Genomic DNA, 23,998 nt, shown 5'->3' with positions numbered 1-23,998 from the left:
GCGATTACTGAAAATATAATTAATTAATTTATTATAATTAAATTGATTTTGATAAACACATCAAATGTCAAAATATCTAATAAATATTATAATAATATGATACCGGCTATAAGGCCTCACATAAAGGATTCATTCCATGCACTTAAGAACAATGGAGATGAATGCCTTTCCACACAAATGTAGATGTGTGCTTTTTGCGGTTGACTCCACATAAGCACATTGCTTGTGTTTATCCCACTTTTTTGTAACTAAAATTATTGCAAAACTTAAAACATGATAGTTGCCTGTGTATTAAGGTAATTTATATAAGGCGACTGAGCGTCCAGGGAGACATAAAGAGGAGAGAGAATATTAATGCGAGACCCACATACATGGTCACAATATAGAAGGACAATACCAAAAATAGTTGTTAAAGGTATGCATCTAAAAAAGTAGATCCAATGGTAAATCATTGGAATCTTAATAAATGTGATTTAATATAATAGGTGACCCTGTATGAAGGATGATATATTTTATGCAAAGTATCACCACATATTTTACTCAACTGGCATAGCGCTATGTTTACCAAATATTTTTCAAAATTTGTTAGAACCAGGTGATCCAAATAATATAACTACCTAATTTGATGACTAGAGCTAAAACCTTCTTCCATTCAAAATGATTGCATCGCTGATTGTCAAAAGCAAAATGGTAGATGGTCCGATTGTGTAGAGTTCATCAAACCATATACTCCTTTGATACAATGAATCAAGGTATTAACAAAAACAAAAATATCCAATTTCCCCGTACGAAAATGATAAGATTTTCTTGACAGTGCACAAAATTTTGCCATCTGAAGAAATGGTGTGGCAATTCTAACTGTTGGATAGATAGTAGATGGTTTACATAAGCTATTTTGTCAAAATTTAGATTCAAATTCATCTATGATTTAAGGTACTCCAACTACTACAATGAACACTCCCATACAAGATTTTAGTTCACGGTATCAACGTTGGTATTGTCCTTGTCAATACTGATATTGTCCAATTCTAATACAAGAAATCACTTTTTAACATAAAAAAAATCCTCACATCGTCCGATACGTATCAATGCTGTATAGGTATGATCATTGCTGATAACGATATAATATTAATACCTAGTTTATGTTCCCATAGTTGTTGTGGACTTTCAAAGCTTTTATTTGTGACTTAATAAACTCCATCTCCATTGAAACTTCACTTTGTTTCAGGTTTGTCTCTTAATTTTGGGCCCACACCTAAATGATATGACTTAATCTACATGGTTTTATGGGCTGAAATAAGGTGTGGGCCCCCTTTGAAATGACTCTCTTATGGATATTTTCTCCGCCATGAGTGCGTGATATTTTCTCTGCCATGAGTGCGTGAAAACTTCCCGGCGCCTCGCTCTACTGTTCTGCTACTTTTTCATGCACCTGTCCCTTTGCGCTTCTACTGATCTACCCCCTACCTCCGTCATCTATGCTGACCAGGGACTATACACCATCTCCATTATCCTCGCCGACTAGGGAGACTACACCTTCCCCGGTCTCATCGCCGGACTTGGCTCTTCTTATGGACAACTCCAATACCACACAAGATAGTTCAACCCCTACTGAACACTCAGTGGATTCGGATGATGATATCATCATCGACGAAGCATTGCAGCATCACCTATCCAAGGCCTGGGAGACATCTCTGGTGGGTTTCGTCATGGAAGGTAGACCATTCCATAAGCAAGCGGTAATGGAGGCGTTTATACCGGCATGGAATCCGAGGCACTCAGTCGAGGTTTCTTCTTTGGACGACCGAAAGTTCCTATTTCACTTCCAACATCGAATGGATATGGTTAACATCTGCCGTGAAGGGCCGTGGTCAATTTCCGAGAATCTGCTCCTTCTAGAAAAATGGAACCCCAACCAAAGCTGGCTTTTCCAGCGATGTGAGTTCTGCGTGCAACTACATGCAATCCCTCTTGAGCTCCAAGCGGCAGAAGTCATCCTGAGAATCGCTAGGAAGCTCGGAACACCGAAGAAGGTGATGGTGGTCAATGGTTTTTAGTTTGGAGCCAAGATTGCTTATATCCGCGTTCGGGTGGAACTTGATGTTACAAAACCCATTCGTTTGGTTCTTAATATCAAACGAAGCGAAACCATTTCGTCAACTGTGGCCATCAAGTATGAGAAACTACCTACGTTCTGCTACTATTGTGGGTTAATGGGACATGACGATAAGAGGTGTACGTCGAGGTTCGAAGCTTTCTCACGTCACAGGGATCTCCACGGGTGCTATAGCGCTAGTTGCTGCAAGGAGCTTCCCCCACCCAGATGTGGCCCTGAGGTACGAGGCATTTCCCCTGATGAACGTACTATTCGGAAGGCCATTGTCATCTTCAATGAAGAGGAGAATGAAGATTCTAGTACTCAGAATTCCCCCTCGATTGTATCTACAGAACACACCCCTAAAGCTCAGCCTACCGGAGCTACGGCAGGGTCCTTTTATCCTTCAACACCCTTCCCATCGGATTCCATGGCCCTGCCTCGTGGTCACCAGCTGGTACCGTACCAGCAGCCTGCCATTCCATGCCAGACAAACCCTACCATGAGTACTACTCTGCCCTGCCACCTGTCAATCCTGTCCCCCCATAACCCTCCTCCAAATCATTTGTGGACCACCCCAGGTACTCCCTTGCCTCACAAATCACCACAAACTCTACCACACACCAATCATTGGAATCCCAAGCACCTTTCCTCCCCCTCCCCCCCATTCATGATTTTTTAATCAAATGCCTCCAACATTCTGAAGCCATCCTCTCCTTGTTGCAGCACATGGCTGAGGTGTCCATTTCTAATTTGGATCCAAAATTATTATCATCCACCTTTGAACCCTCACAGAACCAACCTCAACTGGCACACCTGACGCACCCGGTTCCCTGTGACCAAGCCCCATTATCTCCTCGCCTGGTCCAACCAAAAGCCCAGACCATGGAACCCAAAACGGCCCATCTATCTCCAACACCAACCTAGTTTCAAACTCATTCCCAGACCCAACCTATTATGGTCCAGAGCCCAAGTTTGCTCTGGAGAACCCATAACCTGAATTCCACTACGCTACAGGGTACCTAGGCTCATCTTAAGGTTAGTAGAGTGCTGAAGCTATCTGCTCCTCCTAAGCAATACAACAAATCTAAACGACCTCGGCATTCAAGGAAAGAACTGCAAGACTGCAATCTACCTCTGCAAGTTACCTTGGAATCAGCTGGTGCTACTTCCAACAGCAATGGAGAACATTTTTTATCGCTCGGACCTGTGGACACTGGGGTTTATCAATCCCACGGAGGATTATGAAGGTTCTTAGTTGGAACTTCTAGGGCCTGGGGAACCCTCGGACAGTGTATGCATTAAAAAATCTCTCTAAGTTGAAAAGGCCGGATTTTCTTTTTTTGATTGAAACCAAGAGCAAGGCTAGTCGGATCAGCACCTTGAAGAGAAAGATGCGCTACCACAAGTCCTTTTCTGTGGACACTGCTGGTGCTTCTGGGGGCTTGGCAATTTTGTGGCAACAACACATTAAGGTGAAGGTTCTATTCGCTGACGATAGAATTATTGATTCAGAAATTATTTCTGATCAGGGGGACTGTTTCTTCTTATCTTGCATTTATGGGGACCCAGTGAAGGCTCATAGACATTTGGTTTGGGATCGCATTAGTCGGTTTGGGATCGCATTAGTCAGTTTGGAGCCAGTAGAATTGAGAAGTGGCTTTGTGTGGGTGATTTCAACTCAATTTTGAGTTGGCATGAGAAGACTGGAGGGAATAAATCTGGAAATCGGGATATGTAAACGTTTAGGGACTTCCTTAACCACTGTAACCTTTTGGATCTAGGTTCACATGGGCCCATATTTACTTGGAACAACAAGAGAAGGGGCACGACTAATATCAGAGTTAAGTTGGATTGAGCCTTTTCCAATCCCGCGTGGTGTATGGAGTTCGACAATGCTGCTGTTTTTATTTGTCCTGCCATCGCCTCTGATCACAATCCCTTGTTGGTGGCTACTAATGGGGGAAAATCAGCGGGCTCGCGTCCATTTCATTTTGAAGCCATGTGGCTCCGCCACCCTCGCTGTAAGGACGTTGTTTCTGCCTCTTGGTCCCATGACCCCCATGATTTGGAGCACCATTTCTGGCTCCAGAAGACCTCTAACTGCAAAGAGGCCCTGATCAAGTGGAATCACGAGGACTTTGGACATGTTCAGTCCAACATCCAAAAACTCAAGCTCCAATTGGAATTGCATCAAAGCCTTCCCCCTTCAGAGTACTGCCAGGACCATGAGAATACTCTCCTTAGTAACCTCGAGGAAGAGCTCGCTAGAGAAGAAATATTGTGGCATCAGAAGGCTCGAATGGATTGGATAACAAGTGGTGATACCAATTCTGCCTTTTTTCATGTGTCAACTGTTCAGCGACGTCAACATAACCGCATTTTGAAGCTCAAGTGTCATGATGGCGTGTGGACCACATCTGAGGAGGAAGTATTTTTTGAGATTCACAATCACTTTAGTGAAGTGGTCCAATCCCAAGGGGTTGACAATGCGGCACTCCAGCATGCTTTAGCTTCAGTTTCTCCTATCATCTCGGAGGAGACTAATGTGGCCTTGTGTGCCCCCCCCCACTGAAAATGAAGTTTCTTCGGCTTTGTTGGCTATGGGGCCTCTCAAAGCACCCGGACCGGATGGTTTCCCCCCCATTTTCTTCACCAAATTCTGGAATATCACGAAGACTGATATCTTCAAGGTGGTCTCCGATTTCTTCTCCATGGGTACCCTTCCTAAGGAGCTTAATAAGACATTTATATGCCTTATCCCCAAGGTGGCGAATCCAGAGCTTGCGGAGCAGTTTAGACCTATTAGCCTATGTGGGGTGGTGGTGAAGGTTATTACCCGTATCTTAGCTGATCGTCTCAAGGGCACTTTACCAGGTATCATCTCTCCCACTCAATCTGCATTTGTTCCTGATCGCTTAATTTCAGATAATGTGTTCATAGCCCATGAGATCTATCACTATATTAAGCATCAGAAGAAAAGTAAAAAATGATATATGGCTGTGAAACTTGACATGCAAAAGGCCTATGATAGGCTTGAGTGGTCTTTCATTAGAAGTGCCTTATCGAGATTGGGTTTCTGTGAAAAATGGGTGGATATGATAATTGAATGTATTTCCACTGTTTCCTACACCTTGCTTATTAATGGGTCGGAAAGAAGTTCTTTTTCTCCGACTAGGGGCATTCGGCAGGGGGACCCCCTGTCTCCCTTTCTGTTCATTCTATGTTCACAGGTCCTAAGCTCCATCATTAATGAGGCGGAAGATAACCACCTAATCAAAGGCATCAGAATACGCCAGCGTGCTCCTCCTATCACCCATTTGCTATTCGCGGATGATTGCCTCCTGTTCTCCAAGGTTAAGCTTGATTGCACCAACCATCTGAAGGATTGCCTAGATCTGTACTGCAAAGCGAGTGGCCAGCGGGTGAACTTGAAGAAATCCACCGTCACCTTTAGTCCCAACACCCCATCCAGGCTCAAGCGTTGGTTCTCTTGGATTTTGAAAATTCCCTACTCAGATGGGCCAGGGAAATATCTAGGGTTGCCAGCAGAAATTGGTGTTTCCAAGGCTGAGATATTCAAGGAGATTAGAGAGAAGGCGTGTAGAAGGGTTCAGGGTTGGAAACAACAGTTGCTCTCTCATTCGGGCCAGGAGGTGATGATCAAATCAGTGGCTTCCTCGATGTCCTCTTATGCAGCTTCTCATTTCTCTTTGCCTGTTTCTTATCACAATGCCATTCGGAAAGCCACCTCGGACTTCTATTGGGGACAAAAGGGGGAAGAGAGGAAATTGCACTGGGTTTCCTGGACTAGGCTATGTCGGTCTAAAGAGAGAGGGGGTATTGGGCTACGCGATCCGATCCTCCATAACAGAGCCCTCCTTGTGAAGGTAGCCTGGCGACTGCTGGAGAACCCCACCTCTCTCTGAGCTCGGTTTACAAAAGCTATATACTTCCCCCACTCTAATTTTCTTCAGGCTCAGATTGGCAACAACCCATAATGGGCTTGGCGCAGCATAATGGAAGGCAAGAAGGTGCTGGACAACGGCTTACTATGGCATGTGGGTAATGGAGAGAAAGTCGACATTTGGCATAGTAATTGGCTCCCACTATCGAAGGACTTTAGAATCCAACATCCCAAGCCACCTCACTGTGATTTAGTTCAGGTTCATGATATTATTGACCACGATAATCGGGCATGGGATGCTCATCTGCTTGATCGTTGGTTCCATCCGTTGGATGTCAAGGCAATTAAAGGGCTAAAGTTGAGTTTATTTGCTCATGAGGATCGTCTTGTATGGGGAGGATCATGAAATGGCCTATTCACGGTGAAATCCGCGTATCACCATCTTTCCAATCTTAGGGATTCTCGGGTTGCTATGGAGGCCTCATCATCACGTACCCATGAGTGGGATAATATACAACCCTCGGTTTGGAAGAAAATTTGGCACGGTAAGGTCCCCCCGAAAATCAAGAACTTCATTTGGTGATGCTGTGCCCAAGGCCTTGCTTCAGGGGAAGGTTTATTTAAACGCTGCATCTCGGTTGATCCAAGTTGCCACAGATGCGGGCAGGAGATTGAAACTAACAACCATATCCTTATGGGGTGCCCGTTTGCGCAGGTGGTTTGGTTTGGCAGCAATCTCACACTAACTTTGCCCAATTCAAACTCTAATGGTTTATGCCAAGTCCTCACCAACTGGGATAAATTGGGCTTCTCTTCCAAACAGCTTAAGGCGGAGACTCTGAGCATCTTCTTCTACATCTGCTGGTATCTCTGGGTAGCCCGAAATGACCTATGCTTCAACCAAAAATGTTGGTCTCCTGAAGAAGTGTTCTCCAGGGGTCAATGGGCTTATAATGAGTATCGATCTCTTTCCCAACTGCACTCTGGAAATGTAGATGGGCCCACCCATTAGGCGTCTCTCGAGCCCAAAACATTGCTACCTAGTCCCTCCCATCTCTGGGTTACTTGAAGATAAACTGTGATGCGGCCTTACCCACGGACTCAACCTTTGGAGGACTTGGTGTAAGTATAGTGAACCACCATGGACACCTTCTCTTAGCCACCTCCTGCCCAGCTGAGTTCTCGGAGGCCCTAATCTGTGAGATCTGGGCTGTGAGATTGGGTTTGATACTCGCGAAGGACCTGGGACTGACGCATGTCACAGTGGAATTTGACTGCTCGACGCTTGTGGATCTTATCAACCTGAGGGCTACCCCTCCTCCTGTCTGTGCTATTGGCTTTCTCCATGATATAGAAAGCCTTACCTTGCACTTTTCTGCTTGTAACTTTGTTACTATTCTTGGGGACGCTAATGTATTGGCTCATTCCCTAGCCCGGAAGACCCTGCCTATGGCAAGTACGATAGATTGGCCGCATTCCACTCCTTGGCTTCTGAATCTTTGTAAAGAAGCCTTGAGCTCTCCTTGCCCCCTTACGTTATAACATTGTCCTTTACCAAAAAAAAACACAAAAAAATAAGGTATGGGCCCAGAAGTAAGAGACAAACCTGAAACGCCGCTCCCATTCCCGCGTGTCGTCAAACAAAACGGCCCGTTAGTTATTTTCAGAGTTTGAGTCTTCTGACCACTCACTCATCTTAGCCGTCCAATCACCAGCGGTGACGTGGACCAGCTGAAATGCTCTATTACTGTTTGACCAGTCCAACTAATCTCCCATTATCCCACGTAAATTCTCAACCATTCATACCGTTGATTGTTTCTCTTTAACACTAAACCATTGATTTAGTGGGCCCGTTTAAAAGAAAAGGATCGAATTCCATCGGATGGTCCATAATTACTTTGGACCCACCACCTACACAGATACACTTCCAATGACGTATCGCCGTATCCCTTCCATTCCTTTTCATTGGGACGCTCAACGAGATCTTTCTTCACATTTCCTACCCAGATACAAAGAACCGAGGCGTACAATATAGAAAAGTCAAGTAATTGGGTGGTTTCTAACTGTCAGATTGGAATCTTTTTGTTTTGGTAAGTGATATCTAGCCAGCTATGGACACCCTGACGTAATAATTCCCGTTGCCTTTTTTAACGGTGCGCCAGACATTAATGTGGTAATTTCCAATTTGTCCTTATTATCGTAGAATCCAACGGTGACAATGGTGGTCGTACGAAGAACGCAATTGAAAAAAATAGTTTTAGAAGTAGCGAAAAATCATCCAGCTATATACTATCTTTTGAAGTCAGCCCTTATTTAGCCTCACCCAATCCTTCTCCTCCTATCGTCTCCTGCCTCCTCTCCTATTCCTTCTCCACGGTCTTCTCTCCTCCTTTCGCTTCTCCAAGCGATAGGCGGAGCGATCTCAACAATCTACTGCTTGAAGGTATGATCTGCGGCGATTTTTGCTTCTTTTCTTTCTTGTGAATATGCTGTAACGTGTTTAGTGGTCGGAACTGACCCGATCGTCTGCTTCGGGAGATCTGATCTGAATGTATAGATGCGTGGTTGTTGCTATTAGTTTGGATTGTTTTCTGTTTTTTCTTTCTGTTCAGAAATCTCGCCTTTAGTGATCTAATTTTAAGCTTTTCTTAAATTAGTTGCGAAAATACGGTTTCTTTTTTTTCTCGATTTGCATAGCTTTCTCGCTCAATTGCTTTCCTCCCTGTTACTATTTTATACTTTTCTAGTGTTTTTTAGCTTATGGTGTTGTCATATTTCTTTTAGAAATTGGAACAAATTTCCGTGTAGATCCATAAAAGGTCAGCTGGGGTGGTTAACAGGTTTTTTTTCCTGGTTTTATCTTATACTGATGTCATATTTCTTTTAGAAATTAGAACTACTTGCTGAGTAGATCCTTTAGCAGTTTAGTTTGGTGGTTCGATCCCTTTTATTTCATTAAATAAGAAGCTTTTTCCCCATTTCATTTATGGATCTTGATCCACATACGTTGTGTTCTTCACCCCATTGTTGTACAGTGGATTCAATTTTTTTGGATGGTTTTGCTTGGGCTTTCATAGATCTAAGTTCTGAATTCTGATACATTATTTTCTTTTCGAGCTATTTGTTTTTATAGAGATTCAGTTTCTTACAATAAATGAATTGTTTATTAGAATGGATTATTAATCTGTTTATACACTTATCCATTGATGTAGAGTTAGTAAGTATGACGTGACCTCAGTGATTACAGAAGATTTAAAAGTATGGTTTGCAGATATGGGAGTATAGTGTATGTTTTGTATTGATCCTGCAAAGTGATTGTTAAATTGAAGCTATAGGAGAATTGGAGGATTAAATTTTGCATTAGTTTCGTCTTCAAATAGTTTTATACAATTGTTATGTTTCAAACTCTACTGATAGATCCAGAGTGTGTGGTTTCACCACTTCTGAAGAAGTTTCGAGAAGTTGAGCTTACTCATTTAGCCTCAACATTTCCAAATTCTACAACTCAAAATGTTTTGTTCCTACAAATTGGGTATTAAAACTGATGCTGTTTAGGTTAGGTTAATGGCTCTATGTTGTCATGCTGTCCATCTTTTCCCATATTATTGTTTCATTGATGTATATGAATGCAAACCGGAGCCTAATATCACATGCAAATGGTTGTTGGTGCTTTAAGTCAAGGTGTTTAAGTTGTCTAGGTATTGGTTGTATTGGTGTGCAGTCCTTGCTATTTTTGGGTTTTCCATGCCGTGAGGATTACCATGTATTTATTCTCTTTCCCCTTCCACTTATTATTCTTGAATTTTTTTTGTATACGACCCGAATTCATCATTCTTTTGTGTATCTTTTGAATTTATAGAAAGTGATATATTTGCAAATGAAAAAGAATTTGAATAGGACAATGTAATGAGAAGCTGCAATTTCTGTAAAATATTACAGAAACATGATATTTTTTGCTTGAGGTTCACCTATAATACTTGATCTTGAAACCTACCACTTATTATTCTTGATTTTTTTGTTTATTACCATAATTCATCATTCTTTTGTGTGTTTTTCGAATTTGTAGAAAGTGATATATTTGCGAATGAAAAAGAATTGGAATAGGACAATGTAATGAGAAGCTGCGATTTTTATAAAATATTACAGAAGCATGATATTTTCTGCTTGAGGTTCACCTATAATACTTGGATCAATTTATCAATTTTTGCTATTTCTAGGATTTTATGTTTTGCTTTGTATGTATTATCCTTTAATGCTTTTTTTTTCCGGAGCCTTGAGCAAATTGCTTATAATGTCTAGATCTTTCTACTTTGGAGTTCGCTGTGGCTGGTTTTTGGACTGTAGGATTTCTCTCTTTACTTATTACTGTGTGTGTGTGTGTGTGTGTGTGTGTATTTTGTTTTGTTTTGTTTTCCATAGCCTGAGCAATGCCTGATAGCCCTGTTTCTTTTGATAAAAAGTTTTCTGAACTGTTAAAAAGCTGTGAAATGTCTGCTTTGTCTTACCAGTAACTGTTTTCAGGGTTTTCAGTTTGCAAGATATGATGGCTGGTGATCGGCCTCAGCACCCCACAGTCCTTCAAAAGGTTACTGGACAGCTCAATCTTGGATCTAGTCTTTCCCGTGATGTGCCGGCACACCATGGGGGTTTATATAGACCAGCTATGTCTCAGAGGCATTTTTCATATGGAAATTATTGCAATTCAAATTTGCAGTCCCCATTGATGCAGTCATGCAATGGGAACATCGACCTGTCCATGGTTTCCTCTGCCACTTCACTGATCTTTGTTCAAGCCCCCAAGGAGAAAAACTTCACCAACTTTGCTATTGATTTTCTTATGGGTGGAGTATCTGCAGCTGTATCTAAAACAGCTGCTGCACCTATAGAGCGTGTTAAGCTTTTGATTCAGAACCAAGATGAAATGATCAAGGCTGGTCGGTTGTCTGAGCCTTACAAAGGTATTGGGGACTGTTTTAGCCGGACAATGAAGGATGAAGGGGTGATGTCATTGTGGAGAGGGAACACTGCTAATGTCATCCGTTACTTCCCAACACAGGTTGGATATGTTCTTACTGTAGTGCTGTTTGATCTTTTTTATTGGAAAGCTTTTTTGTAACAACTCAAATTTGTTCCAGGCCTTGAACTTTGCCTTTAAGGATTACTTCAAGAGGTTGTTCAACTTCAAGAAAGACAAGGATGGATACTGGACATGGTTTGCAGGCAACTTGGCATCTGGTGGTGCTGCTGGTGCTTCATCCCTGCTATTTGTCTATTCACTGGATTATGCTCGAACCCGTCTGGCTAATGATTCCAAGGCAGCAAAGAAAGGAGGAGAGAGACAATTCAATGGTCTCGTTGATGTCTACAGGAAGACACTCCAGTCAGATGGTATTGCTGGCCTTTACCGTGGATTCAACATTTCATGTGTCGGAATCATTGTTTACCGTGGTCTCTACTTTGGACTGTATGATTCTTTGAAGCCAGTTCTTCTTACTGGAAATTTACAGGTTAGTAACTTTTGCTGGACTTGTTTAGATGGAGAGCAAGGTAGTGGTTTTCATTGTTTAGCAATGGTATTTTTGGAATGTTGCTTGAAGCCTCGTAAATTGGATGCCTACATTGACTGCTTGGGCTGCTAATTTTGTGTTGTATACCAGCCGTAGTTTGGTAATTAGCATGCTATTGATTTATCTGTGGTAATAACTGAATTTCCTCATGGGGGGGAGAACCTTTAGTGACACCCACTTCCCAATGCATCTGGCACCTCTTACTGGATTGAACTGCTTCTCATTTAATGATGTAAAACCCATCTATTTAACATCACTGTAGAGGCTACAAATTCTGGATTCCATATGCTGTAACTATAACACTATCTTCTGTGACAGTCAAAACTCTCATGTTGATTTTTTGTATCCTTTAAGTATTGTTCTACTTTGTTTTCGCTCACCAACTCGATGCTTACAAAGTGCAAATTGTGTTGTTTTGATGAATTTCAGGATAGTTTCTTTGCTAGCTTTGCATTGGGTTGGCTCATCACAAATGGTGCTGGTCTTGCATCCTACCCAATTGACACTGTTCGAAGAAGAATGATGATGACCTCCGGTGAAGCTGTCAAGTACAAGAGCTCATTGGATGCATTCTCACAGATCCTGAAGAATGAGGGAGCCAAGTCCTTGTTCAAAGGTGCAGGAGCGAACATTCTCCGTGCAGTTGCCGGTGCTGGTGTGCTTGCTGGTTATGACAAGCTGCAGCTGATCGTTTTTGGAAAGAAGTACGGATCTGGTGGAGGCTAATTTAATGATCGCCCTTCATAACCTACCAATTAGCCTTAGATGGTGATGAAAAAGTTAATTTAGTTTCCTTATGGGAAATTGTCTTGCGAATTTTTGCCCTTTTGAATAATTTAGTTTCAGAGGAAGAGATTGTGAGGGAGTTTCTCCCGAACCAGTTTACGTTTTTGGTTGGAGTCTTTTGGTTCCTATAAACTTGATATTTAATTGAGAGGTTGCAATAGATGTCTCCAAGAGGAGTTTATGTTCTTCAAGAAGGCATCTGTAAGTGTGGTTAGTTTTTTATTAGAATCAGTTAAGACTTTAAATTTTGTTGTCATCTATTCCCTTTTCTAATGGTTGGTTCCCAATGTTTTAGGCCCTGAAACGTTCTTGATGCTCTGCTTTATTCCTACACAGTCTAAGACAGAATAATTCTCTATTCGGTTGTCATCTACAGTTTTCTATTAGTATTCTAAATTTTAATAAATGTAGTGACTGCTAATTTTGGAGGAACTACCTCTCCAGTGACTGCAGAGGCCAAATGATAATGAGAAAAAACAAGGATCCACATCCTCTACTTCCTCAGCCCTACTTCCATCCTACTTCCATGAGTTCTTAGCGTGCCACGTGTCCTGACAACCATCCAACGGTGGTTATTTAAAAAATTTGTTTTGAATTCCAATCCCCATCTATTTGAACCACCTTAAACCTCAAATCAACCCCATCTGACCGGTTCAAAACAAACCAAATCAAACTTATCTCCCTCAAAACAAATCCATTTCACTCATTTACCTAGGGTTTCGAAAGAACATTTCCCAGCAGAACCTCTCTTGAATCCATCCCTCTCACAACTCCTCAGTGGCGACCTGCGATGGCGACATTCTCTCTCTCTCACAATTCCAAGGACCCTGAAAGCTATTTGGAAAGAAAATCAACGAAGGAAGGCCAAGTCGTGACCAAATCTGGCTGCGACTGCAACGGCGACGGCGACGGCGACATCAAAGAGCCATCCGAAGAACGGCAGATGCCACCAATACCGGCATCCCCTGGGTTCCCTTGCTAGCGTCTTCTACATTGGACTTGACATAGGGAGAAGGAGGAGGGATCCATTTAATAAATCTTGAAGCTTGCTGATCTTGTGAACGAGTCAGATTTAAAGTCTTGATTTCTGAAAATGAAATCCCAATAATCCGTCCAGATGAACCAAATGATGTAGCAGAAATAGGCCAGGTGAATTGAAGAAGTCCCGATTGAAGCCACAAGTGAAAAATGATAGGGCATTCGAAGAAAAGATGATTAGCTGATTGCAGTTCTTGATTGCAGAGAAAACAGAGAGGGTTTAGGTTGATTCCTCTACCAATAAGTAGATCGGGAAGAGGGAGTCTATGGTGAATAATCTTCCAAATTAAATGCTGGATCTTGGGAACTGTAGGGAGGTGCCAAATGTTCAACCACAGTTAACGCAAATTTTCTTTGAACCCAATGGAAGATCAAGTCTCTGTTTCAAGAATTTGAGGCAGAATCAATGAACTGAGCAACTGTAGTGTAGTGGAAGCATTTCTTTGTAATGGGAACGCTCATCCAAGCTTTAATTAACCATTTCAATTCAGGAATGAATCAAGAAAGGCTCACTTATAACATGTAATCTTGGCAATTCAGTGTAGAACATGATTTACTTTACGGATCAGCTTACCAATTATATTACAAGAAACTTTCTCACTCTCTCTCGATCTGTGTCTCCTCAACACTTGATGTGTTACAATTGCATAATAGATGAGATAGTAGACATTTAGCATAAAGCAAAAGGCAATAATTAAGATCTTTTAGATCTCTTGAGAACAAAAGTGATTGTCAATAAGGACCAACGCCATAAAGTGGAATGGTGACGGGACAGTGGTGGAGAAGCTGGGAAGGATTGCTAATAAGGAGCTGGAGTCATCACGACGAAAATAAAACTCTAAAACTTGAGCAAAACCCAAGATGAAATCTAGTGCCAAATTCACTAGTTCTTTGCAAATTTCCAAATTCTGTATCATCATCTTTTTATTCCTTCCTGCAATTTTCCTGCTTCCTCTACTTGGTCTTGATTGTGGTGGTGGTGGTGGCGGCGGCGGAGGCGACGAGTACACCGGAAAGCAGCAGAAGCAGGTGTGAGGGAGAGGATGTAGCTGTCGCCGTCGCCGTCGCCATCGCAGTCGCAGCCAGATTTGGTCACGACTTGGCCTTCCTTCGCTGGTTTTCTTTCCAAATAACTTTCAGGGTCCTTGGAGTTGTGAGAGAGAGAGAATGTCGCCGTCGCCGTCGCCGTCGCCACTGAGGAGTTGTGAGAGGGATGAGTGAGGGAGGGATTCAAGAGAGGTTCTGCTGGTAAATGTTCGTTCGATCTGAAACCCTTGGCAAATGAGTGAAATGGGTTTGTTTTGAGGGAGATAAGTTTGATTTGGTTTGTTTTGAACCGGTCAGATGGGATTGGTTTGAGGTTTAAAGTGGTTCAAATAGATGGGGATTGGAATTCAAAAATAATTGAATTTTGTAAATAACCACTGTTGGATGGTTGTCAGGACACGTGGCACGCTAGGCACTCATGGAAGTAAGATGGAAGTAGGGTTGAGGAAGTAGAGGATGTGGATCCAAAAAACAATGGATCTCTTCATCTGATTAAGTTTTCCTTCATACAGGGTGAAGAGTGAATCCCCTTCACAAATGGTGATGTAATGCTTTGATGTAATCCACTGGTTTTATCAAATTCAATAAATGGTAGATCTGCAATCATCAGCCTCTGCGCTTGATTTCGACCATCCCATGCTTCAATGGAGCATAGGTATAAATTCAATCTTAAGGTCCGACTTCAACCCAACTATTTGCAACCTATGATCTCCAACGTTTTCTATTGCACTGATCTCAAATTTCTACAATCTTTGATGGACTTGAGAGAGTCAGGATCAGGTCCCAACACAAGGACCCTATCTAACATCTTTATAAGGTGGGAGCTCGACATGTGGAATTCCACTCATTCTCTTTCCATTGGTATGGATAACAATGCTTGATATCACTATTTTAACTAAGTGAAGTCTTTTAACTATTTTTATGTTTTTTGATAGAAAGAGGGTTATTCATTCATACACATCAAACAAAGAAAAACAAGGTTCATAAAACAGATAGAAATAAGTCTTCATTTCCACCTGGAAAGTCTAGACTTACATTTATAAAAAACTGAAGTCTATTTTTTATTTATGAAAAATTTCATTTATTCGAGGGTGGGCCATGGTGGAATGGTAAAGACTGCTCTTTTGTGATCAAGTGGTCATGGATTTGAGTATGGAAACAGTCTCTTTGTGAAAACAGGGGTAAGGCTGCATACATTATGATCCTTCCCTAAACCCCGTAGTGGCTGAAGCATCGTGCATTGGATACGCCCTTTTGAAAAATTTCGTTTATTCACTTGAATTTTTAAACCTTTATTCTGTCACTAGAACAATTCCATCTTGATTAAAGCTTGACATGTAAACAGTGGACTGCGTGCGGAAGCTGCTTGTTCACAGAATTTCAGCTCCATTTACTCAACCATGTGACAAAATACTTGTGCTAAACTTATGTTTCTCAAGACCTTTTAGACACTGGAGAAACTTTTCTTCTTATAATTTAATATTTATTCTTTTATGAAAAATTTACACATACCACCCCTGAGGTTTGACTAAAGGATATTTTCACGTCCAATTTTGGAAAATTTTGCATATCTCCCTGAGGTTCGCAAACGGTTACAAATAAACTCATTCTATCTGTTCATGACTAACACTGTTAAAAATAAGAAATAAAATGACAAAATTATCCTTACAAGAAAAGAAAAGACAAAAAAAAATAACATAACCTGATTGGGGAAGATGAGTTGCAGGTTTTATGGAGAATAAGTTTCAAAAAGATCTTTTAATTCATGGTTTGTTTTTGGATTCAGATTGGAAAAATGAGAAGTGTTAATTGAGATTGGTATGAACTCTGCGCAAAGACGAGATGGACCAATAGAGATTTGTTTGTTGAAGAATTTTGCTATTTTGCCTCTTCAGCTTGTTTCTCCTTTCCACAGAGCTTTGGTGAGTGGGCATGTTGAGAGCAGATAACCTCTTGTCGGCTGTGTTTCCTGTTGAGCTTTTCCAAATGGCGATATTGAAATGATATCGCTGTCTATCAATCTCTCCATACAGACAATTCTCCATCTATTTCTTATTATCTTTCCATTCCTTGCCATCATCATCCCCATCAGATCAAAACCCTCCTCACGAAACTTTAATCTCATCTGTTGTTTCGATTCTTAGAGAACAACGCTCAAAGAGCCGATGGAACTTCATCAAATCCCTCTATCCTGATGGCTTCTCACCAACAGAGGTTTCTCAAATTATCATCCATATCAGAAACAATCCTCTTTATATCTCGAAAAAATAACATCAGAGAAAAAAAAGAATTTTGAAACGATTTCGTGAATCAGACAGAGGAAGAGATGTAAAAAGGTTGGAGAAATTACCTCAATTGCCATCTCAACGGCCTAGGGCCATGAACCACATGGTTGAAGCCACTGAGTCGCCAAGGTTTAGGGCAAACAACCGCATCTTTCCAATCGGAGATGGAAACAACACTCCTAATCTCTTCGCATCCATCTTTCCGTTGTCGTTCTCGTCGAACACCTTGAATGCCTCCATTAGATCTGCATCCTCCTGTGATGACGGTTATGCCTGCTTCTGCTGCTTCCCCATCGTCCTCACCACCACGTCGACTATTCTTCTGGGATGAGAATGGGATGAGGATATTGACAAATCCGCAGCCTTTATACTTGTACAAGGTTGTCATGGATGTTCTTCCTTCCAAATTGAACCAGCGATTTTCATCTTAGCTCCATCTAACCTGCAACTCTTCTATCAACCGATCCGAAACCCTAATCTCAACTTGATGAACAACATGTCCTTTCATCCTTTCCCCTCTTCTATCATTCTTGTAACTCTCCTTAACCAGTCTCTCTCCCAGGTGTTCTTTCGGCAACTCATCTCGGCATCCATGGTGTTCCCTACTAAGGATACCTGCAACTCATCTTCTCCAATATTGGGGTATATTGGGGAAGATGAGTTGCAGGTGTTTTTTTTTTTTTTTTTTCCCTTGTAAGGGCAATTCCGTCAGTTCAAGTCTAATTTTTAACAGTGTTAGTCATGAACTGACGGAATGGGTTTATTTGTTACCGTTTGCAAACTTCAGGGGGTACGCAGAATTTTCCAAAACTGGGGGGAGTGAAAATATCCTTTAGTCAAACCTCAGTGGTATGTGTAAATTTCCCTTCCTTTATTCAGTTTGGCTTTGTTTGGTTGCAAGGGGGATTAAAGGAAAGAGAAGGGAAGTGAAATTTTCATACTTAAAAAAGAAATTTTTGTAATCATTATCCCATCTGACATTACCACTATCTCCAAATCATTCCATATTTTGTTACTAAATCTCACTTTACTTTGCATCCAATTCTCTTTGGTTTAAATTATAAAAATAAATATTATATATAAAATGTATCATTACTAAATATGGTAAGAAATTTAAGTAGTTTATACAATTACACGGGATAATTAATGATTACAAAAGTTTTTTTTTTAGGTTTGAAAATTTTCCTTTCCCCTCCCTTTAATTTCCCTTGCAACTAAACAGAGCCTTTATTATGGTAAGTTCATAATTTTATAGAAATTTATTTTTCTGCACATGGGTTTTGGATCTAAGATTCTAGAGTTGGGTTGACGGTGAAACTTCAGGTAGTAGCAGAGGTATTGGTGGAGGTAAAGGAAGAAGGGCTGGATAATTTTGGTATTGGTTATGGTATCCAAACATGTATGCAAAGAATGAGGAAGCAGGGGAAGTTGATGGTAGGGGTGGCGTGAAGTTCAGGGGGTAGGAGTGGGTGTGTTGCAACAGGAGGTAGGGTTGCAGGAAGAAAAAGAAGAAGGGTAAATTGTACTTTTTATTTTACTATTTTCAATTGAATAGGTGATAAAGGTAAAATGAAGTTTTCCATTCAACCACTAACAAGTAACAATAGACTAATACTGTCAGGTTTCATGGGGCATCAAGTAATTGTTTGAAAAGTTGGGTGTATCAAGCAATTGGGCCTAATAAATGAGGTGTATAAGTAATTTTCCCATTATACTAACATGTAGATGGTAAATATGATTAAAATAATGAAAAAGAGAGAAAAAGAGCAAAAAATATGTTTAAACAATCTACCTTGTGCCAAAATACATAAATAGAATAAAAATATGTACATGATGGTGAAATTTACCAAAAACTGACAAAAGCGAAATGGGGGACAACCCGGCTCAGGTGGAGATGAACAAACTACCTACATCTCTCTTGTCGGGTAGAATAACAGTTATAAACAAGGTATTTTGCAACTCAGACTTCAGGCAGAGTAAGAACTATACCATTGTAAAAGGGAAGCTCGTAACTCAAACTTGAAGCTGAGTAACAGCTATAAATGGGATTCATGATACTCGGACTTCGGGCAAAATAGCGGCGTTACAAGGGATGAAAGAGCCTATTTCTCGAACTTCGGGCAATACTACGACGCCATATGGGCAAAACATTAGCAGGACTTCCGGGCCTTCACCAACTGGACCTTCGAGACACCGACAAGACTTTCGCGCCTTAATCACAAACAAAACTTTTCTAGGGACCAAAACCTCTATTTTTTTCAGTGAATTTTCAAACGAGGAGGGGCCCTTTATTGATAGAGGGTCCCAAGCTAGGGTTTGGTGGCGCCATCGAAGCCTTGGCCGACACCACCCAAAAGAGGAATGCAAGGGAGGGGGACATAATCTTCTCTAATAATAATAATGCATCACCATATATTTTGAAAATTAATTAAGATTACAATTTAAGAATAATAAAAGGAATTTCATTCAAAATAAATAATAATAATAATAAAATGCATTTATTTGTAATTTTGAAATTTTGGAATATTTCATTTTGGGTAACACTAACACGTTTAAAACCTGGAGACCCACTAGAGGCCTGTAAACAATTATTGGTTAGCCCACTTCAGCCTACAAAGGCGATCAGCCATCAATTCAGATCCTCTACGGTGCGCTGCCCGTAGCGACCTGAGCAGCACACAAATCAGGCATACTGCAATGATTGTCTTACCCCTGCCCGAATGCCTTGCTTGAGTGGGGGTAAGGCGGTCATTGCAGCGCGCCCTATTTGTGCACCGCTCAGGCTACTACGGGCAGTGCGCCGTAGACGATCTGGATCCGCCATCAATTCTCATGGAGGAAGTCCAACATTTCATATTTAAGTATTGTATTAATTTCATGTTCAATGCACTTATATATAGTTCCTGTGAATCAACTGATAACAAATAAAAGTTTTAAAGAAAGGAAAAAATGAATCTAATTAATACAGTAACAGAGTTAACTCCTTTTGTTCTTGTTCTTATGGAGTCTTCTTATCTTTCTACAATTAGTTGGTGACAGTACATTCATAAGGGAAAGTTCCATTTGGAAATCTTTTTGTATCAGTACAATAGTTGTAGATCATGTAATTATCCTGCACCCATTTCAACTTAGCCTGACTTGCTGAATCCAATTGCTGTGAATAATACCATGTGTTGTTGTTTGATGTAGAAAAGGAAGAATTGGAACTGCAAAAAGTACCATTAGGCTGAACACAAGCATATGTAGTGAAGTTCCTATAGGAAGCTGTGAATGGTGCTTTGCTCCAATCAATCTTGACACGCCCACCTTGAGTCGCCCAATCATTGCCATCCCAAATACTAGAGTAGATTTGCATTAATTGTTTGTTTGGGTAAGGAACCCCATTTGATTCTAAATTCTTAAACTCTCTAATTGGAGTTCCATCCACAGAGAAGCTGAAACATGAAACAAAAACCAAATCAGATGAGAATTACAGGGAACCACAAAAAAGCTCAAACTGTTAGGGAAGTGCAGCATCAATGTATACATCAACACTCCCCTGCATGTGCAGTTGCACTGAGGGGAGAAAAAATGTCGGAAAGATTATTCTGATGCACTTTTCAGAAGTCAAACATTTGACCTCCCTGCTCAGATATCATGTTCGCTACTGTTTCACCTAAAAGCTGCGTCAATAATTTAATAGATTTAATGGGTGGAAGAGTGTGTTTACAGGATGTATTGTGGATTCCAGAGGAAAGAGTAATTGTGGAAATCTGCAGTTGGGTCAAACCACATATAGAATTGCTGTTCTCTATTGCCTTTGCCTTGGGTGATAACATTGGTGTGAACAATATAAGGTTCTCCACTGAGATTCCCCAAGAACTCAAAGTCTAACTCATCCCAATATTGTCCTTTTGAAGATAACTGCAACCCAATAGAATATTTAGTTTAGATAAGAAGCATTGAGAACTAATTAGTGAAAAAGATGAAATTTTTATGGAGGAAGAGATGAGCTTACATAGTAGGTACTGACAGTACCAGCAGAGTTGTTAGGAACAAGTTTGACCTGCATATCAATCTTACCATAGAGAAATTCTCCTTTGGATTGGACACCAGACCCAGAAGAATTGTCAAGTGACAAAGTGAGAAGCTCCCCATTGTTGAGGATCTTAGCTCTATTGCCACCATAAGAGGTGTCGAAATCTAGATAGAAATTGCTAGCTGAAACAACCATTAAGAAGCTAAGCAGTAGAGCAGATACTAACATTACTGAAACAGTAGAAGAAGATGAAGAATCCATGGAGAATTGCATATGGGCTTTGAGTAAGGAGACTTAAAATTGATTTCAAATTTGAATTGAGATGGTTCTTTGCTTTGGTTAGCATCTTATTTATAGTGGTGAAGCTAAAGAAAAGGAAAGGTATAAGAAAGTTCAGACTTCTATGAGCTTTTCTTTAAGCTTATGAAGTATGAGAAGATTGAGTTGTGTCCAGATGGTTATGGAAGGGAAAGACAGCAACTTGGAAGGGCTACTGTCATAACACACCACACACACATGCAGAGAGAGAGAGAGAGAGAGAGAGAGAGAGAGAGTTTTTCCTTTTGGAATGACTTGAAGTTAAAGGTTAAGTATCACCAAGTCATGACCAGCTGGGCTGCTGGGGTCGTGCACTTTAATTAATATAGCACTATTATGCCATAATCGATACAAGTTGACAAAATGGGTAACATGGCGAATTGGGTTATTTATAATAGGGAGAATGTTCTCTACGCCGCAGCGCAGCCTGTGTAAGGGGGCAGGGTAGTCATTGCGCCCACCCCCATGTGCCTGGGCACAGGCTGCGCTGTGGCACAGAGAATAGCGCCCCTTTATAATATAAGTAGTGTAAGCCATTCTCTATTGCCAAAATGAAAAGCATGCCCCTCGTGTAGAGAATAGAATACAATGTTTTATGGGGTTTGATTGAAAAAGGAAAAATTATATTATTTTGAAACAACGGTTTTTTTATTGCCAAATTATCCACCTAATCTTTCCTTTAATCAAAGTATCCAAAACAATAATGCCTATTAATTACAAAATTAATCAAAACAGTAAGGATGTCAACCGGTCGGTGCAGGCCAGTTTCGATCGGGTCTAATTGGTCCCCTTACTTCAGGATCCTGAGACGTAGGTCCCTTGTTTTTGGCATGAATAGTTCCAGCTTTTGTTGCCCCTCGGTAGAGTGAGTCTACTTAGCGAACTGGCTGGAAGCAGAGATCGATTTATCAATATGAATCTTGAGAGTGGAAAATCGAGCTATATGGCCTTAGACATGCCTTAAATAGGCTACTGAGCCATTTATCTCTCTCTCTCTCTCTCTCTCTTTAGTGATGGTCGAAAACATGGTTCGTAATACTGGGATCGATCCCTATATCCATTTTTATTCTGGGAATTATTTAACAAAACAACGTTTATTAAGAAAAATAGGACATATAGGCTGGCTATACGATTGAGATGGATCACCAAATTTGACAAATAGTCTACTTCAAAAATTTCACATATGTTTCATGCTAAATCATTAGTCCATATGGTAATTATAGTTATACATGCCAAAAGAAAGTCTTCCTAGATGAGCACTCAAGCTTGGGTGGAAACTGGAAAATTCTTGAGGACCTAGCTAGGTTGTTGATATGTTGAGCAAAATCTACAAGTCCTTTTTTCTTGCACTCTGAAAGCCATTGCTATATTTAAGCGGCAAATTGATCACTTTCGTGTGCTCTTTCGCTTGCTAATGCTATGTTCAGTTTGGATCGTGGGAATCCAAACTCCAAACAGAAAAATTAATGAGTAATAGTCCAACCAATAGATTAGAATCCTTTAGAGCAACTAATTCTAATTTCAACAGAAATCAAACTACACAACCTTTTAAGCATGATTCCTTTTATTTTTTTGGTGTTTAAGTATGTATCTTGATTCTTGAGGTTAGGATCGAAGCATCAATGGAGGATACAATTCTCATTAGGGCTGCAACAGGGTTGGGTTGGGCCGAGCTTTTCAAAACCCCAACCCAACCCTAACTCCCCTTAGCTGGGCCCAAGCCCGACCCGACCTTGACTCAGGGCCTGACCCGCCCTTAGGGTCGGGCTGGGCTGACGGTAATTCGCCCTAATCATGGAATGAGGGAAGGTAGAGATGCATGGATTGGACTGAGTTGTGCAAGGTCTAGGACAAAAATATCAATTTTACATAATATAACACTATAATAAAATATACTATCACTTATTATCTTCATATTTAATATACTATATAACAAAATATGTGTGACATTTAACGTTTATAATATAAATAGTATATTATAATATCTATATATATATATATATATATATATATATATATAGTATAACTTAAAACCGGGTCGGGCTGGGCCGGGCTCAACCCGAAACCTCAACGCTAACCCAACCCGACCCTGACTCAAGGCTAGCAATTTCCAGCCCTGATCCGTCCTCAGGGTCAGGTATCTCAGCGCAGGCCTTATTCGGGCTCAGGGCGGGCCAGGACGGGTTCGGGCCAACAAGGCCAAACTTGCACCCCTATCTCTCATAATGCACCAGTAACTCCATAAAAAACAATATAATTCCCCACTTCTTGGACTGGTATGAATGGGATGGGCACTTGGATTCTTTTGACTTAAGGTTTGGTTGGGACGGAAAAACAAAACTATTGAATTGGTTTGTCTTAGATGGTGATGTTGTAAATATTTTGTGCAACATTCCACCATGTTTTTATTTTTATTTTTTTTATATTGCGATTGAGAAATTTGCATGAGATTTAAATCCCCCTCCCCACCCAAAAAAAAAATGAAAAAAAGAAATTTGCATGAGAACGAACCAGCTCAAAAGAAAACCAACAAAGCCCAGTTGTGGCCTAAACATGTTTTATTGAAAAGGGAAGTATGCTAAGTTAAAGATTCCAATAACTGTCTTCATACAAAAAACCAATTCCCACAACTTCAATACAGGGAAAATAACTAAACAGAGAAATCTTTATAAAAAAGGAACATTCTAAATCCAAATTAAGAAGAGGCGAAAGGAAAATTTTTGCCATTGACATGGAAACTCAAAGACAGAACGAAGGTCAAGTCCATTGTCCCGTTAAACAATTTTGACAACTAAGACTCCATGGCCCAATGGATAAGGTGCTGGTCTACGGAACCAGAGATTCTGGGTTCGATCCCCAGTGGAGTCGTTCCTTAACTTGGTTAGTGCTTGACATCTAACCTAATTAGAGAGATCTAAGGATCAATTCTTGAGGGAA

The 23,998-nt window shown here is 40.8% G+C and overlaps 2 protein-coding genes and 1 non-coding gene across 3 annotated transcripts; 2 read left to right on the top strand and 1 right to left on the bottom strand.

Moving 5' to 3' along the window:
* Nucleotides 1-8,312: 8,312 nt before the first annotated feature.
* LOC122641887 (ADP,ATP carrier protein 1, mitochondrial-like) lies at nucleotides 8,313-12,540 on the top strand. The gene is made up of 4 exons (XM_043835207.1): nucleotides 8,313-8,445; nucleotides 10,524-11,058; nucleotides 11,138-11,509; nucleotides 11,999-12,540. The coding sequence occupies exons 2-4, from the start codon at nucleotides 10,543-10,545 to the stop codon at nucleotides 12,293-12,295; spliced, it is 1,185 nt and encodes a 394-aa protein (XP_043691142.1). The 5' UTR covers nucleotides 8,313-8,445; nucleotides 10,524-10,542; the 3' UTR covers nucleotides 12,296-12,540.
* A 7,168-nt stretch (nucleotides 12,541-19,708) lies between these two features.
* On the bottom strand, nucleotides 19,709-21,074 carry LOC122641889 (xyloglucan endotransglucosylase/hydrolase protein 24-like). The gene is made up of 3 exons (XM_043835208.1): nucleotides 20,723-21,074; nucleotides 20,435-20,628; nucleotides 19,709-20,159 (listed from the first exon to the last, which is right to left on the bottom strand). The coding sequence occupies exons 1-3, from the start codon at nucleotides 21,014-21,016 to the stop codon at nucleotides 19,751-19,753; spliced, it is 897 nt and encodes a 298-aa protein (XP_043691143.1). The 5' UTR covers nucleotides 21,017-21,074; the 3' UTR covers nucleotides 19,709-19,750.
* A 2,782-nt stretch (nucleotides 21,075-23,856) lies between these two features.
* TRNAR-ACG lies at nucleotides 23,857-23,929 on the top strand. The gene has a single exon. It is a non-coding gene; the product is annotated as a tRNA-Arg (tRNA).
* The last annotated feature ends 69 nt before the right edge of the window (nucleotides 23,930-23,998 follow it).

This window comes from Telopea speciosissima, chromosome 10, assembly GCF_018873765.1.
Source record: "Telopea speciosissima isolate NSW1024214 ecotype Mountain lineage chromosome 10, Tspe_v1, whole genome shotgun sequence".
In the NCBI taxonomy this organism is placed as follows: Eukaryota; Viridiplantae; Streptophyta; class Magnoliopsida; order Proteales; family Proteaceae; genus Telopea; species Telopea speciosissima.
The sequence above is the reverse complement of the archived record's forward strand: the minus strand, read 5'-3'. Positions and strand labels throughout refer to the sequence as shown.